This window comes from Catharus ustulatus, chromosome 21 (assembly GCF_009819885.2).
Source record: "Catharus ustulatus isolate bCatUst1 chromosome 21, bCatUst1.pri.v2, whole genome shotgun sequence".
Classification (NCBI taxonomy): Eukaryota; Metazoa; Chordata; class Aves; order Passeriformes; family Turdidae; genus Catharus; species Catharus ustulatus.
In genome coordinates this window covers 7410676-7426817 of record NC_046241.1, presented here as the reverse complement: position 1 = coordinate 7426817, position 16142 = coordinate 7410676, and the positions used below count along the sequence as shown (strand labels likewise).

The 16142-nt window shown below is 56.7% G+C and overlaps 1 protein-coding gene across 1 annotated transcript in view; it reads left to right on the top strand.

Annotated features, from left to right (window-relative positions):
• Window positions 1-4460: 4460 nt before the first annotated feature.
• Window positions 4461-16142, top strand: part of RALGDS (ral guanine nucleotide dissociation stimulator) — a 56612-nt gene continuing 44930 nt past the window's right edge. Inside the window, exon 1 of the mRNA XM_033077309.1 lies at window positions 4461-4552. Coding sequence (XP_032933200.1) covers window positions 4535-4552 — 18 coding nt within the window. The 5' untranslated portion in view covers window positions 4461-4534. The remainder of the gene's footprint in view (window positions 4553-16142) is intronic.

Below are 16142 nucleotides of genomic sequence, written 5' to 3'. Positions count from 1 at the left end.
AAAATAGGGAAGAGGTGGCTGACTGTTCCTGCTTCTCCTCACATGAGAAAATTGCTGTATGGCAGCGAATCAAGTATTCAAAGCTTTAGGGCCCCACCACTGATTGCAGATGACTTAACGAGCCATTTCAGTCCTGTGAGCAGGCTGGAAATGGCACTTGCCACTGTCATTGCAGGCATTTCATCTTCCAGAAGACTAATTAGAAAAGCTTTCACGCACCCATAATATAGATAAGGTACCTGAAATACCTCCAGCCCCAAGGCCCCAGCGGCAGCTGGGTTGGCTGATTTGTGCTTAATCCAACAAAAGGTCTTTATTACATTTTCTCCAGACTGTTCTTAGTGATGTGGTGCAGGAGGAAGATGCCCCTTTACATAACTAAAGCATAACTGAAACTCCTGCCATGGATGTTGGATAACCAGGCACCTCATCTAAGCCAAAATAGGGAGGAAAAATACTTATCCAAATATTTCCAGAAAGATACATTTCCAACCAGCTCAGGATTAATACTGTTTTTTTATTTGTTAAAAGAGTTAGTGCCTCAAGGCCATGCTGAAGCTGGGTTCTCATTATGCTAATTATACATGTATGCATATGGATTCTTTAGCAGCCGGAAGGAGCTGTCCAGTCTGCTCTGCACAGGACACAGGACAAGCCAGATAATTTTATCTCCTGGTGTCAGTACGTGGCTGGGCTGGGCTAGACCTCGTAGAAAAGCATTCAGATTCCAAGAAAAAATAAGAAGTTCCACAGCAGCCAGAAATTCAGAGATCAGCTGTGCCAATGGCCAATTCCCCTTATGCCTTAATTCTGCTGGAAATTGCTCTGGGTTTGCGGCCATAGGGCTTAATTCTGCCACATTAATTATTGAGTTCCTGTGCAGATACTCATAAATCCTCAGTGAGAGGAAGTTCTGCAGCACAGATGATGGGTGGCAGAGGGTGGGCTGTGTTTCTAGGGTACCTGTTTTGAAAAAATTGTGAAGGGCTTGGTCTGAGCTCTGCATCTGAGCTTTTAGCCGAATCCTCAGCCCTCTGATTGACACCATAATGGCCTGGTTTGAGCTGTGCCAAACATGTTTATTTTCCTGGCAGGCCTGCAGCTTCTCCCCAGGGGAATGGCTTGTGTTGTGTGACACAGTTCTGCTCCACGGGGCTGTGGTTTGAAGCAGTACCTACAAACTCCTGGTGCCTCCAGGGAGCAGGAGAATGTCTGCAGGAAAAAAAAAACCCCACAGAGCTGTGTGGGAGATGCTCCCTGAATCAGCTTGTGCCCTCCTCTAATTAATGAGTGGCTGGACTCTGTTGTCATCTCCTGCTGATTAATCCCCTTCCCCCAGCAGCAGCAGGGAGCTTTCCTTCTCCCAGTGTGCAATGTGCAGCTTGTGTGCACTGCGGGAGCTTCACCAGGACCTGCCTTTTCTGGTGTGCATTCCCCACCCACACCCAGTGCACAGTGGGGAAACTGAGGCACACAGCAGGAAAGCAGCACAGTGTCACTCTTGCCTTCCTCCACTCACCACAGGGGACAACGTTGTCTTACGTGTCCTTGTGCCAAAGGAATTTGGACTTAGAACTGCAGGGAAGTATGTGAGAACTGAATCACCACATGTAAATAAACCCCACTGCCTGGGGATGTGATTTTGCTCTCAAGGTATTTCCCACTCGAGCCCTTAACCCAGCCTCAGACCAGCAGCTTGTTGCCTTCCCAAGGGCCCCTTTTCCCTTCCATCCCTTTCTGCTCAGCTGGAACAGACTCATCATTCATTGTCCCTCTAATTTAAGCACCCATCTGACAGGCTGTTTCTTTCCTTCTCCCTGCTGCTGTCTTGCCCAGTGCAGCCACTCCCAGAGGGCAAATTTCTCTGTGTGGTGTGAAACAGAAACTTCCAGCACCAAATATGATTTGAAGTGGGCCAGACTGTGATCCTCTTGCTCTCCCCACTGATAGGACAAGACTCACTGCCATTCAGCCAGGTTAGGATTCTTTTCCACTCCTGTTTGGATTTCCCATAACCCTCCCATAGGTGATGTTCTCAGTTTTAACCAGAAATGTCATTTTGTACCACACAGCACCACTTACAAAAGGCTTAGTCAAACTTTCTGTGGGTGAGATCTGTGGCTGTGGGGCACGGAAATGAGGTGATCTTTGAGCACAGGGGGACGAGGAGGGGTAAGAACATGAGTTACACATTCCCTGCACAAAACCAGCTTGTGGAAAAGCCACGTGTGTCTGGCTGGCTTCATGGTGGAAAGGAGCTGGAAGGCTGGGAGCTCCCTGGGAGCTGCTGGGTTCACTCCCTGCCCTTTGTCTCACCTGTTCAGCTTTTGGAGGGAGGGGCTGTCTCTGCCTCTTGCTCTGTGTTTGCACAGTCTGGGTCACTCAGTGGGGATTTGCTCTAATCTCAAAGGGCAGCTCTAAGCACCAAGGTTATTATTTTCCCACTTGAATCCCACCTGCTCTGCTTCACCTCCTGCCCCAGCAAGTCCCCGTGGGACCCCAGGGGTGACACACACGGAGCAACAGCTGCTCTCCAGGTGGAGTGACAGTGACAGTGACAGTGAGAGGCCATTCTGGGGACAGCAGGAACTGGAGAAGGAGTTACAGGAGTGGGTTGGGTTGTACTTTACTCACAGTAAATCCCCAACCCTGGAGTTGTGCTCCACACAATCAAATGGTTTAGGGAAGCATCACTAGCAAAACACATCTGAAGAGTGACATTGAAAGTCTGCCTGCCCACCAGACTCCCTCCTTTCTCCACGAGTGTTGCTGTACTGACGTGACTTTTCCTGTGCTATATTTAGGTTAAACATAGATCCACCAAATGTCGCTGTTCTGTGTAAAACTAGTGTAAAGCCTTAGGAGTAGAAAGGCAGTTTTAACCACAAATCTCTACTGCTTGTATGCCCACCTCATCCCCCTGCTCCACTGCTGAACCTTTAGCTGATTTAAACTGAGCCAGATAAGTACAAATTACATTTTAAAAGTGCTTCATTCTGGTGTGGTTTTTAGTGAGTTTTGCCAGCAGCAAATTACACAGTTCTAGACCTTTTGAAGTACGTGTTTTTCTCACTGTTGAGCACTGACACCGTTACTATAATTAGAATGATGTTTGCTCCGTAGCAGCATCTAGTGCCAGAGCCAGAGCCCTGGCAGCACCTTTTCCTTTCCTGGCAGCGCTCCCCACCCGGAGCTGCTGCTTCAGCTGGCCCGGGGCCACCGAGGAGCGGGACAGCCAGGTGCGATGGGCTGTGCCTTGTCGCTCATTCCCGCTGTGACCCTGGAGCAGGGGGTGGCTGCTGGGGGTTGGTGCCATGGATTGCCGCAGCGTTCTCCCCGCTCCTTCTCCTCCTGCCATCGCTCTAATGGCTCATGTCACCGGCCTCATCATGACAAACGATGGGCACCGCAGCCGCTCTGTTTCCAGGGCAACCCCGCCGGCTCCGCAGCTCCAGCAGCGCTCCCGGGGTCCCCCCGAGCCCCGTTCGGTGCCGGGCTGAGCCGGGCTGGGCGGCCGTGTGGTGCCCTGGCTCCTGGTAGGGAACAGCCTGGAAGGTTCCCGGGGGTCTCTTTCATCCCCAAACTCTTCTGTTCGTACCCGCACCCCCGTGGTCCGCCCGCTCCCCGCCATCCCCAAAAACACCCAAAAAGCGAAATGATAGCACGGACACCCCGGAGCGCTGCCCAGCGCGGTGCCCACGGCTCCCCCGCCGCAGCCGCGCACGCACCGAGCGGGGAGCGGGGCTCGGGGAGCGGGGAGCGGGGAGCGGGGAGCGGGGAGCGCGGAGCGGGGAGCGGGGAGCGGGGAGCGTAGAGCGGGGAGCGCGGAGCGGGGAGCGGGGAGTGGGGAGAGGGGAGAGCGGGGAGCGGGGAGCGGGGAGCGGGGAGAGGGGAGCGGGGAGCGGGGAGAGGGGAGAGGGGAGAGCGGGGAGCGGGGCCGGGCGGAGCGGGGAGCGGGGAGCGGGGAGCGCGGAGCGCGGAGCGGGGAGAGGGGAGCGGGGAGCGGGGAGCGGGGAGCGGGGAGAGCGGAGCGGGGAGCGCGGAGCGGGGAGCGGGGCCGGGCGGAGCGAGGAGCGAGGAGCGGGGAGCGGGGAGCGAGGAGCGAGGAGCGGGGAGCGGGGAGCGAGGAGCGAGGAGCGGGGAGCGCGGAGCGGGGCCGGGCGGAGCGGAGAGCGGGGAGCGGGGAGCGGGGAGCGGGGAGCGGGGAGCGGGGCCGGGCGGAGCGGAGAGCGGGGAGCGGGGAGCGGGGAGCGGGGAGCGGGGAGCGGGGCCGGGCGGAGCGCGGAGCGGGGAGCGGGGCCGGGCGGAGCCGGAGCCGCCCCCTGGCTCTCGGTAGCGGTGCCCGCCCCGGTCCCGCCCCGCGCTGGGCTCTGGCGGCCGCGCTGGCGGCTCTCGGGGGCGGCGGGGGCCCATGGCCGGCGGGGAGCATCGCCCCCGGCCCCCGGGCAGCGCGGCGGGGCCGTGAGTGCGGCCCCGGCACCCGCAGCGGGGCCAGCGGCTCTCGGCGCGGCGCTGGGGCTATGAGCGGGGCACGATGATGATCGACAGCCAGGTGAGTGTGCGGGGCACCCGCATCGCCCCGGCCCGCCGCGCTGCTGCCGGGCTCGGTCCCGTCCAGAACCATCGCTGGATGTGGCTCGGGGTGACCCACGCGTGTCCGCGGCGGTGACCGATGGGTGCGCGGTGCTGGGGGCTCTGGGGGAGCTTCCCGGGGCTCCGCAGCTCTGGAGCTGCAGGTGTCCGTCCTTTGCTGCCTCTTGGGCCGGGGTCACTGTGCCAGCAGCCTGGTCTGCAGCGGGGGCTTTAGCGGAGGAAAAGCAGCAGCTTTGCCGAGAGAGTGGGGGGAAGTCTGTTTTTCGATGTTTTTCACTAAATTGTTTTGCTTTCTGTTTGTATGATGATCAATGCGGCTGGGAGAAGGGGAGCCGAAGGGCTGGGGAGGAACGGGACGCGGTTTGGGACGGGGTCTGAGGGCGCTGCGATGCTGCAGCAGCGCTGGGATGCGATGCTGGAGCAGGCTGGCGATGCCGGAGCAGGCTGGCGATGCTGGAGCAGGCTGGCGGTGCTGGAGCAGGCTGGCGATGCCGGAGCAGGCTGGCGATGCCGGAGCAGGCTGGCGATGCCGGAGCAGGCTGGCGGTGCTGGAGCAGGCTGGCGATGCCGGAGCAGGCTGGCGATGCTGGAGCAGGCTGGCGATGCTGGAGCAGGCTGGCGATGCTGCGTGCTGTGCCGAGCCAGGGCCAGCTCCCCGGACACTGCTCAGGCCAATTGGCACCCGCAGGTCTCCTGTCTCTGCCTGCCGTGTTTGTGAGGCCAAAACCTAAACCGAGCCGAGGTGGGCTAAAGCTCAACACTCCCAATCCCACCGGTGCTTTTGGGGTAGGGGAGGATGGACCAGAGGTATGAAATTCGGAGGTGACACCAGAACGTGACTCTGGGTTTGGTCCTGATTCTCCTCTGAGTTTTTACTTCCTCTTCTGATGTTCCCCTCGTGATCCCATTCCTGGGAAGGGGGGCTGTGCTGCTGCCCTTGTGGGGTGCTGGGAAGGTAAGTGGGCAGCAATGGCTCCTTGGAGACCGGGAATGAATAAAGGGAAGGGCTGATGCTGTGCTGGAGAAGTGGGCTGGGATCCATTTTTGGACTGGAAAATGTGCATTCCAGAGCTGTCTCCTGCACCCTGTGGGTCTGTTTGGTCTGGGCTTCATTCACTTCGGTTCAGCCCAATAAACAAAAGCTGAATTTGCTCTCTTGGGGTCACACATGTGAGGCAGGCCCAGTGTGTGCTGGATGGTGGCATGTCCCTTTGGAAAAGGGGATTGGCAACCAAAATACTGGAGATTGGCTCCTGACCCTGCCTAGGGTCAAGAACGAGATTTTTCTGTCATTATGGAGTAGGAAGATTGATCTTGTTGGGAGGTCCAGAACATTAAAGGTGTAAGGTTGTCTAGAAAATGACGTCCAGAGCTCAGCCTCCCAGGCTGGGGAATGCATGTGGCATCCTATGGAATGTTTTGCATTAAGGTCTCAGCTTCTGTCACTTTTTTACGCTTACCAAATTTTGCGTATTTATTTATAGTTATATTTTATATGGGTAAACTGAGGCATGTGGAGGTATTTGTTCCAAGCCCAGGATCCTGTGTGGGTGGAGAGCAGAGGTTAAAAGTCCTGGTTCCGCCTGCTGAAGAGGATGAGCCACTCTCCCTTTTAAGGGGTGCAATTCATTGAGGTCCCATTGTTTGTGGCTACCAGTTAAGAGGAATTTCCAGCTGCACCCGCAGCCGCACCCTGCCAGTTCTGAGGGCTGTACAGCTACATTTTTCATGCCTTGTAAATGTTCTTCTCCCTGGTTGCTAAGGGAAAGACCCACACAAACAACTGGTAAAACTGAGTGTTGCAAAGTAAATAAGCTGAGCAAACAAGGAGGTTTTTTTTCATCTTTAAGTGCTGCAGGTGTGTTGTTCCAGGTGTCTTGACATGTGAAAGCGAAGGTTCACGTGCAAGGGTGAATTTCAGCCTTTAAAATGGAAACCAGCTCTTGAGCTGGGTCAGAAGGTGATTTCCATCCTGAGCCAAGCTCCCAGAGCTGCAGACTCATCCCCTCTGTCCCTTTCTGGCCGTTTGGGCAGGAGAAGGGAGCAGATGGTGGATGAGCAGTCTTGGGCCGGCTGGGGGCAGGACGCAGGGAGTGCGAGTGCGGGCGAGCTGCGTTCGGTTTTGTCTTTCCTTTCATCTGCTCCCAGCCTCTGAAGTGGCTCCAGCAGCTCAGAGTTAACTCTTGGTGTTGCTCTGCAGGGGCAGGGGGGCGAGTTGGCAACAAGTGACAGCGAGTGAGGGTCCAGCTGGCAGCAGGGGCTGGGAGGCAGCAGGTGGAGAGATGTGAAGTCCCTCCTCGGCATGGCTCAGCCACTCCATCTGGAGCTCCCACTCACGCCTGAGCCTGTGTGCCTGGGCTCATCAGACATGAGCAGAGGATGCAGTGACTGCTGCAGGCTCCAGAATAAATCTCTGGGATGTTGTAATGATGGATCTGACATCCCTAGCTCAGTGCAGTGTGTTATCTCTGAGCCAGTTTGCTCAGAGATTACTCTTTAAGTGAAGAAATGAGGGGCTTTTCAGGACTTGGTTATTCTGGGCATCTTTGGGGTTATGTTTTTCATCTCCTCATAGTGTTTTCACTCTGTCATTCCCTAAATGGTGCCTGACTGCTGGACCTGATCAGGGCAATCAGGGCTTCTGATCTCAGGTGGTGATCTCCAAAGCAATCTGCACTATCCATCAAGATGGATTTTGCTTCTGATACCTTTCCCATTGCTATAGCAACCCCTCTGACGAGGATGCCAGCACGCTTTCCAGGCAGTGTGTGCAGGGAAACTGCTTCACCTGCCACCAAGCTGCCACCACTCGTGGGGCAGGGCTGCTTAACCGGCACCTGCACACAGGTGCTGAGCCTGGAGGGGCAGAGGAGCTGCTGTCAGCTCCCTCAGGCTGACCCTGCTCCCCCTGTCCCCACCACCAGGAGTTTCCCTGGGATATCGGGGTAATACAGCACAGGTTGGGAGAGTGCACAGTGTCTAGTGCCAGGGTCTGGGATTTCTCTCTGAAGGAGATGCTCAGGATGGTGTGAAGGAGCTCTCTGAGTCTTGGTGAGTGTAAGGGGCTGCTTCCCTCTTCCCCCTCCCCTTGCTTGTGGAGAGGATGGAAGATGAGTCTCAGCTTCAGAGTGCTGATAGAGAATGAGGGGTTTTGCTGCTTTTGCCAAGTGAGCCTGTTCCCTCCTCCGTGTCCTTCACACCCTGCAGGCCCTAGATGGGCTCCAGGATGTTCTCTGTTCTGCTCTGCCTCTCATCCTGCTCTCCTGTGCTTTCTGTGCAAACCAGAGGCCATCCAGCTGTGGCTGGACAGCTGCGGGGCTGCCTTGCACTGCAGAGCTGCTGCTGGCTCGCTGCTGCCTGGGGATGTGCTGTGCCCGGTGGCTCTGCCAGGCTGTGTGACCCTGCGTGGGCTGCCCCGAGCCCGGCGGGGCTGTGCAGCAGATGGCACTGTTGTTTTCACTATGAGTTATTGCCTGGCTCGCTTCTCCAGCGCCGGGAAGGGTCAGCGGGCACAGCGCCAGGTCCGGCTCCTGGGAAAGCCCAGCACGCCAAGCTGGGCTCTGTGTGACCAGCAGAGCTCGGTGTTGGGGCACTGCTCACCCAGGAGGAGCCGCGTTTGTGTTGAGTGACATGAGCCAGCTCCATCCTCGGGATCTCAGCTCCAAGCCCGAAACCGCCGGGGGAGACCCCAGCAAGGGCGCGTCAATCACGGCGTGCTTCCTATAAAAAGAAATCCCTGATCCCCCGCTCCCTTTTGTGCTGTCACCAGCCAAGCCGTCCCCCAGCTGTCCCCCAGCTCTCCGTACACAGCAGGGAACGGTGACAGCCTGACCTTTCCATCCCCCGCTGTCACACCAGGAGCGTTTTCCCCGCTGTCACAGCCCTGGCGCTCAGGGGTGCCTGTGACAGCTGCTGGCAGCTGTTTGGGTGCTCCCAAACAAACCCCATCCCTCCCTGCCCGGCGCCAGCTGCGCGGGATGCTCCAGATGTTGACAAGTTTTCCCGCTGGGATCGCCCGAGTCCAGCCCGCCTGACCTGCGGTGGGGCTCGCCCGTCTGTTTTCCTCGAGGATTTGTGTTTTTAAGTGGCTGGATTTCCTGGGGACCTTTTGGCTCCCAAGGCCCCGCGGGTGCGCCTGGGGATGTTCGGATATTTGGATATTCGCTGTCTGCACTGATGTTCCCCCGCTCTGCCTTGGCCGCGGGTCAAAGCCAAAGTTTGCAGACATCAGCTGGCGTCAGAGGCGGCTCGGTGCTGGGGGATCGCACAGTTTCTGTTCCCTCGAGCCCTGCAGTGCAGCGGGAGTTCATCCTCTGCAAGGATTTACAGCCCCCTCGGTGCTCCTGTGCTTGGAGCTGCCGAACCTCACATGCTGCCTGGAAAAGGTGTAGCTGTAATTCAGTGTCCTTCACCACCCTGCCTGGAGAGAGGCTCCAAAGATGGGAGAAAGGGGAGCAGGTGAAGGGGTGGGGAGAAGGAAGGGGTGCAGTGGTGCCCTGATGGGTCAGAGAGGGTGGAAAAGCCCTTCCTTGGTCTGTCCTGCCCTATGTGGCATCTGGGGAAAATCAGAAGCTTTAGATGTGGTGGCAGAGCTCTGGGATGTCAAGGTGTCCCAGATCAGGCCCCACACTTCCCTGCAGGGTCTAGAAGAGAAAGGGAGGAGGAGAGGAGATGAGTGAGGGGTGGTGCAGACATTGCTGTGGGCTGTGCTGTTAGGAGGGATCACTGGAGGAGCACTGCAGGCATCCTGCAGGGGCTGCTGGCACAGCCTGGGGGTGATGCTGTGCCCGGGGTTCAGGATGTGAGCCTGCTCTCCTGTGGGCTCATAACACCCTGAGAGCCAAGTCTGGCTTTCTCAGGACATCCGCTGTCCCTTTTTATCTTTCCCTTTCCGTGCAGTCCCACTCTGATTCCCACTCCTCTGCCATAAACACCCTGCTGGGGCTGGGGGCAGGAAGCAAACCCTGGAAAACGCTGAAGGAGCCTGGCCAGCTCCGTGTGAGCCCTCAGCACAGAATGGAGAGGTCGAGGTCATCCCTCAGGAGGTCCCTTTGAAATCCCTGCAGCCGCCCTGCCCGGCTCTTTTGGCCCCGTCCCGCAGCGGATTTCCCACCGAGTGTTTCCTGCCTGTCCCTCTCAGCAGTGTCCCACATAAACACAGCTCTTCACCTCCCTGGGGGTGTGAATCACAGCCATGGGCAGCCAGGGTGGCGTGGCAAAGTCCAAGGCAGGCAGGAACACCCTGGTCATGGGTCCTGAGTGACAGGGAACAGGAGCAGAACCGTGATCCTGAGTGAGAGAATAGGAACAGAACCGTGATCCTGAGTGAGAGAACAGGAACAGAACCGTGATCCTGAGTGAGAGAACAGGAACAGAACCGTGATCCTGAGTGAGAGAACAGGAACAGAACTGTGATCCTGAGTGAGAGAACAGGAACAGAACTGTGATCCTGAGTGAGAGAACAGGAACAGAACTGTGATCCTGGGTGAGAGAACAGGAACAGAACTGTGATCCTGAGTGACCCAGGAACCTTGGCTGCTCTCAGCCCCTCTCCAAGGAGCTGGGCAGCCCCTGAGGCAGAGCCATTGGTGGAATCTGTTTCCCACAGTGGTAATTGTGGTCGAGATGTGCAGAAGTGTTTGCTGAGCAGGCCCAGAAAGGTGCAGCTGCCCCAGCTGTGGGGTGTCTGTGGGTGCACCCTGGAGAGGGCAGCTGGCCCAGGGCAGGAGCAGCTGAGGGATGGGGTTGAGCTCTGCCTGGAGGAGCAGGGCTGGCTGTCCTTTCCTTTTCATCATCATCATTATTATTACTATATTTCAGTAGTTTAGCTGTTCTTATCTCAGTCCACGAGGTTTTTACCCTGTGAGAAGTGCCACATTTTCTGCCCCATGACCAGCAGGCCAAAGGGAGCATGAGTTCTCCCTTTGTACAAATGAGGGCTGGTGGGTGTTTAAGGACCCTGTTTTTCTTGGCAGAGGTTGGAAGTCCCAGCAGGCTTCAAACCCTCCTGTTCAGCATTTCCATGGTGACAGGAAGGCTCTTCTGGTGGCTGTGCCATCCCCACTGCCACCAAAATGAGAAGGCTGGTGTGAGCACTGTGCCATGGAGGGGGTTTGGAAGGCAGAGCTGTGACCAGTGCTGGGCTGGACACTCTCCTTCCCCAGTGCTGGTGGAGAACAGCTGATTCTGTCCCACTGGGAGAGCCCAGAAGGAGGAAGGGGTTGTTCAGGACACCATGCCCAGCCTGTGCTGTCCCTGCGTGTGTGGCACTGCTGGTGGTGCTGTGGCACCTGCATCCATAACCCAGCGGGGAAAACAGCAGCAGCGACACTTTGCAATGCTGTGTGAACAGCTAAAAGCAGAGGAAGGCTGGTAAATGCTCTCACAGCCAGGGGAAGGCGCGTTCCTGCCGCTGGAAAGGCTTTTGTGACCCTGCTGCTCAGGCTGCTGAGGATCCTCGCAGGGAATTCAGCTGGGAATTCCTCCATCCCTGCAGCCCAGCCGCTCTGTGGCTCTTGGAGGGCGGTGTGACCCGCGACTGCTCCGCTCCCTGTCCCTGCCTGGGGCTCAGCAGCGATTCCCTGGAGCTCAGCAGAGCCTGGGGACTCACATGGAAATGCAGCACGGCTCTGGGTACCTGGGACTGGCTGGGAAATTGGGGTTTGACATCCCCTGCGTGCTCCATGTATGGCTTTCCCCCCCTCCTCCTCGATGCTGACTGGGGGGGAGGGCTGCACTCTTGGAACCTCTTACAAATACGATGAAATCCATCCTTTCTCCTTAGACAGCACCAATTCTCCCACGGAGTGTTTATATATTTTGTCCCAAGCTGTGTATCTTTTGTGTCAAACACCCATAAGTAGGACCAGGTGCAGTGATATTTGTCAGTATTTCAGTGACCAGCTCCTGCAAATTTTCCTGTGTGGGCACCATGTCCCTGTGCAAAGTCTCCTGGCTCAGTGACCTGAGCCTGTGTTTCGTGGTGGGATCCAAATTTTCCCTGTGCTGGCCACCACTGACCCCTCCCTGGCCACTGTGGGTGTCCCAGCCCTGCTTTTGGGGACATTTACCCAGCATTTACTGAGGCTGGGTGGTTGTGACTGCTTATACAAGTCCCCTTTGCACTCTTCCCAGTGCTGCTTGAAAGGGTGTTTAGTTAATAGGATTATAAAGCTTTCCTGTCGTCAGGCAACGGAAATCAATGGTGGGCCCCTGGGAATGAGCCTCATCCGATTTACAGCGCAGCCACTGCACGGGTGTGTGGCCAGGACTGCAGTGCTGCTGAAGGGGGGACAGGCTGCCCCCTCCCTGGTGCTCCCCATGCTGGTGGGGCCTCCTGGAAATAAGGAAAAAAAGGATGTAAAGCTGTTGGAAAGTGTCCAAAGAAAAGGGTAAAGGGTCTAGTGGGGCTGTATGAGGAGTGGCTGAGGTCACTTGGATTGTTGGCTGGAGGAAAGGAGATGGGGAGACATTGAGGTGTGCACTTTCCTCATGAGGGACAGTGCAGGGGCAGCTCTGGTCTCTCTTCTCTGGTACCCAGAACCCAGGAATTTCCCCTTTCTCCAGCCAGAAAGAGCTTGGCCTGAGAGCTGAGAGCAGCTGCTGCTCTGCAGTGCCTGGGGGGCTTTGCCCTCCTCTCTGCTGTCAGCAAACATCTGGAGGCAGCAGGTTGGCATGTAATGTGTGTAATGTGAAGGAGCTCACAACTGCTGTCCCCAGCATGCAGCAGGCTCCCAGCCCCTCCCTGGTGGGCTGCACATCTGCACTGCACAGGAGTGCAGAGCCCAGGAGGTCAGGGAAGGGTCTCTGTGCTCTCTGGACTGTCTCCTGACAGCCTGCTCAGTCCCACCCTGCCTTGTCCCTGCCCTCCTGCAGGGGATTCCAGGCTGGAATCTGTCTGTGGCTGTGGTCCCTGTGCAGCCAAGAAAGCCACTGGAACCCTTCACTGTCAGAGTGGGAGAGTGGGGAGCAGCTGAACTGGAGCCCTGAGGGAAACTTCCAGAAAAAACCAACCTGCTTCAGGAATCTGGCCATGCAAAAGGTGTTCCCCATCCCCTTGGCTGTTAGGGGACTGCACGTGCTGGAGACTTCTTTGATCCCTGGAGGCTGCAAAACAGGCCTGAAGAGGGAGGGCTGGGAGAGCCTTTGGCTCAGGGTGTAGGGCTGGAAACCTGCAGGCTGCCAAAGCTGTGTCTCTTATCTCTGGAGCCTGGGCTTTGCTGTCTGCCAGGGAGCAGCGGTGTGGATCTGCAGATAACCTTTTGGCCATGGTAATGTGGGTTAAAGCACGCCTGGGGAGCTGGGGCTGTGTTAAACAGCACAATGAGAGCGAGCTCGGGGCTGGGGAGACTGGAACCTCCTCCTTTGGGTTTGTTTAAGCTCCAGCTAAGCCCTGGAAAATGTGCTGAAGGGAACAGCCCTGCGCAGTGCTGGGGGCTCAGCCAAGTGGGTGAACCAGGGATGCCCCATCTCTGGGGAGTGCACCAGACTGTGCTGGGCTGGGCACCAGCTCTGCCTGCAGACATGTGCCCAGAGAGATGCCCTGGCCTTGCTGCCAGCCTGCTCCTGCCGCAGACAGCTGCTGCTCTGGCCTGCAGGCAGGGGGAATAAATCCCTGCGGAAAAATCGCGATTGGGGATTGCCATGGCTTGCTAATACCCTCAGCTCTCCGTTCCCCCTGGCACCTTCCTCTCCTCCAGCAAAGGTATTTGCACCTGGTCCTGCTGCTGGGCTGGTGTGGGCAGAGCTGAGCCTTGCTGGTCCCTGCTAGGTCAGTGTCCAGAGCTGGCCCTAGAGGGAACAGGATGTGCTGACATTTGGGAGCTTCTTGTCCCCAATGTGCCTGTGCTGCAGGCTCCCCTGCCAGGCAGGCATTTGGGGAAATGATGAAGCTTTTCCTTAGGTTTGGGGCTGCAGGGGACAGCGATTGGCAGTTTGTGGTGTGTCCAAAGCCTGAGCCAGGGCAGCCATGCAGGAGTGCAGACAGCTCAGCAATCCAGGTGTGGGCCCTGTGCCAGGGATTTCCCGGCAGCAGAGCCACACCCGGGTCTCCCCCGTGGGGTGGGGACACCGCGAAGGTGTCACTGAAAGGGCTGAATCTGGTGGGAAATCATTTTGGGGTGAACCAAGAAGGGGTGGTGGGAGCAGCCATGGGCTGCACGGAGCTGTGGGGTCCTGCCCTCCTCCTTCCCTCCCACAGAGAGGAGGAACGAGGGGCAGGAGGGAGTGAGGATGTGCCCAGGCACACGTGTGTGAGCGCTCCTGGAATGGCTGTGCGGCGGTGGAAGGGCAGGAATCCCCTCCTGGAGCAGCTGTGCCCAGCCGGGGGATGCTGCAGGGGTGTTCCCATAGCCAGGGAAGCTGTGGAAACTCCTGAGCTGTTGCCATGACAGCCCCGAGCACGGCTCCCTCCCGATGCCCAACCCAGCCCGGCATTCCCGGCTCCCCTGGGACTGATCCCGGCAGCCCCGCAGGCAGCACATCCTTTCCTGGGAAGCAGAAAGGAGCCGTGTGGCTCCGATGTTCCCAGCTGGGAGCGGTGGTCCCGCTCCCCGAGCATCCTCTGCAGCCCCAGGAGCAGCGGGTCCCCGTTGCTGCGGTGACAATCTCCATGGAGACCGCTCGGGCACCGCGGCAGGGATGTGTCCCCTCCCCACGGGGACACTCCGAGCCCCCAGGGGAGCGTGAAAATGGAAATCCCTCAAGTGGTGAATGTGTGGAGGAATCCCAAGGAAACTAATTGGTTTTCCCCCCACCCCTCCTTTAATGCTTGGCTTTCACTCCACGCTGGCAATTGCTGCTCTGCACCTATTAAAAGGCCGTCTCATGCTTTGCAAGGGCTTGATTGTGAATTAATTTTGCATACGTATCTATTCTGGGGAGCATGGGAATTTATTCAGGATGCTGAATGCCAGACAGGCTCTCCAGAGGCGTGAGGTGCAGCACAGGCTGTGCCTGCTCTCAGCAGTGACTTTGAGGAAATGACAGTGGCTTCTCCAAATAACAAGGGTGCAGGTTCAAATCAGTGGGATTTATTCCCACAACCAGTGTGGAACAAGACAGGCTGTGTGTGCTTCTCTATTTGAAATCCTTCTTAGGTGTCAAGGTGATGTTGATTTTCATTGGGAAATAGGTGTCCTACCTGCTCATGGTCTCCTGGAAATCCCACCAGGCTCCATCTCCACGTCTGCCTCTCCAAATCTACCCACAGGCTTTCTGTAAACACCACATTTCTCCAGAGAAATGCTGCTTGGTTGGGATTTCTGTGGTTTTGAAACCAGGTTTCCTCTTTCTATTACTGAGAAGTGTCAAAGGGGAAGAGCTGTTGGGATTTTCCATTTGTCATTTACTTGTCCTACTGCTTTCTTTCCCCTTTGCCTTTCCATCAGCCTCACACAGTGAAAATAAACCTGCAGGTTTTTGTGTCATTTCTCTCAAGTGCTGCATTCTGGTGCAGGATGCTGCGATGTTTGGGCATGGAGTTGCAATTTCCTTTGAAAAACAAACTCAGCATTGTTATTCCTGAGGAATTTCTTTCATTTTGTGGAGGTCTTTGATGCTTGACATCAAGCACTGGAGTCAGTCTTCCTTAGGTGTGTCTCTGTGAGTCACTGAGTGTCAGGAATGCCCAATGTCATGGCACAGGTTGGTTTTTGGAGAATCCCAAATGTTCACACCATTGCAGCAATGCTGGCTGCTCCTGTGCATGAGTTTGTCCCTGAAAGCTGCATTCAATTCACCTGTGCAGAGGTTCAAAATGATGTTTTTTCAAGGTGACAGAGGCTGTTTGTTTAAGGAATGGATGCACTTCCAGTGCAGGAGCCGCTCTCTCCTGGGCAGCAGCAGAGTGCTTGGGATGCACCCAGCATAGGAATTGCAGTGAGTTTGCCCTGCAGTTGCTCTGTTCCTGCCAAGACTCTTACTGGAAAACAGTTTTTTCCCAGTAGTGGTTGCTAAGCACTGAGGTCTCATGATGGGCTTTATCTGCTCAGCTGGAGCTGCGACAATAAAGCTCCAGTGCGAAATGAAACGGGGAAACATCAGCGCCCGTGCTGGGGCTTCCCTGTGCTCCAGAGGCAGCACCAGGAGGAGATTCCTCCTTCATCCTGGCAGGGCTGGCTCCAGCAGCTCCTCAGTCCTGTGCCAGTGGACATGGCTCCTCTGTTTTCCATGCTCAGGGGTGGTTTTGGTGCTCGGCTGCTGTTGCAGGCACATCTGGGATCGTAGCACAGTTTCCACTCCCATCAGCCAGACTGGAGGAGCAGGAGCATGAAGCTGTCATTTAAAAATCTGTGTAGGATCATCCTGTCTGGGCTGGTTTGATGGCGGGGGATTGTTTGCTCTGTGTTTGCTCTGTGTTTCTGCTGCAGATCTCCCAGTGGGAGAGGGTTCAAAGCCTCTCTGCCATTTCTGCTCTTCATTCCCTGGGGACTGGGGCAGTGGCTGGGGACACTGCTGGGTGGACATGCATGAGCTGGCCCCAGTGGAGGAGGAGAATGCTCCACACCATCCCTGGGGCTGTGTGAATGCCCACAACTTCTGGCTGGTTA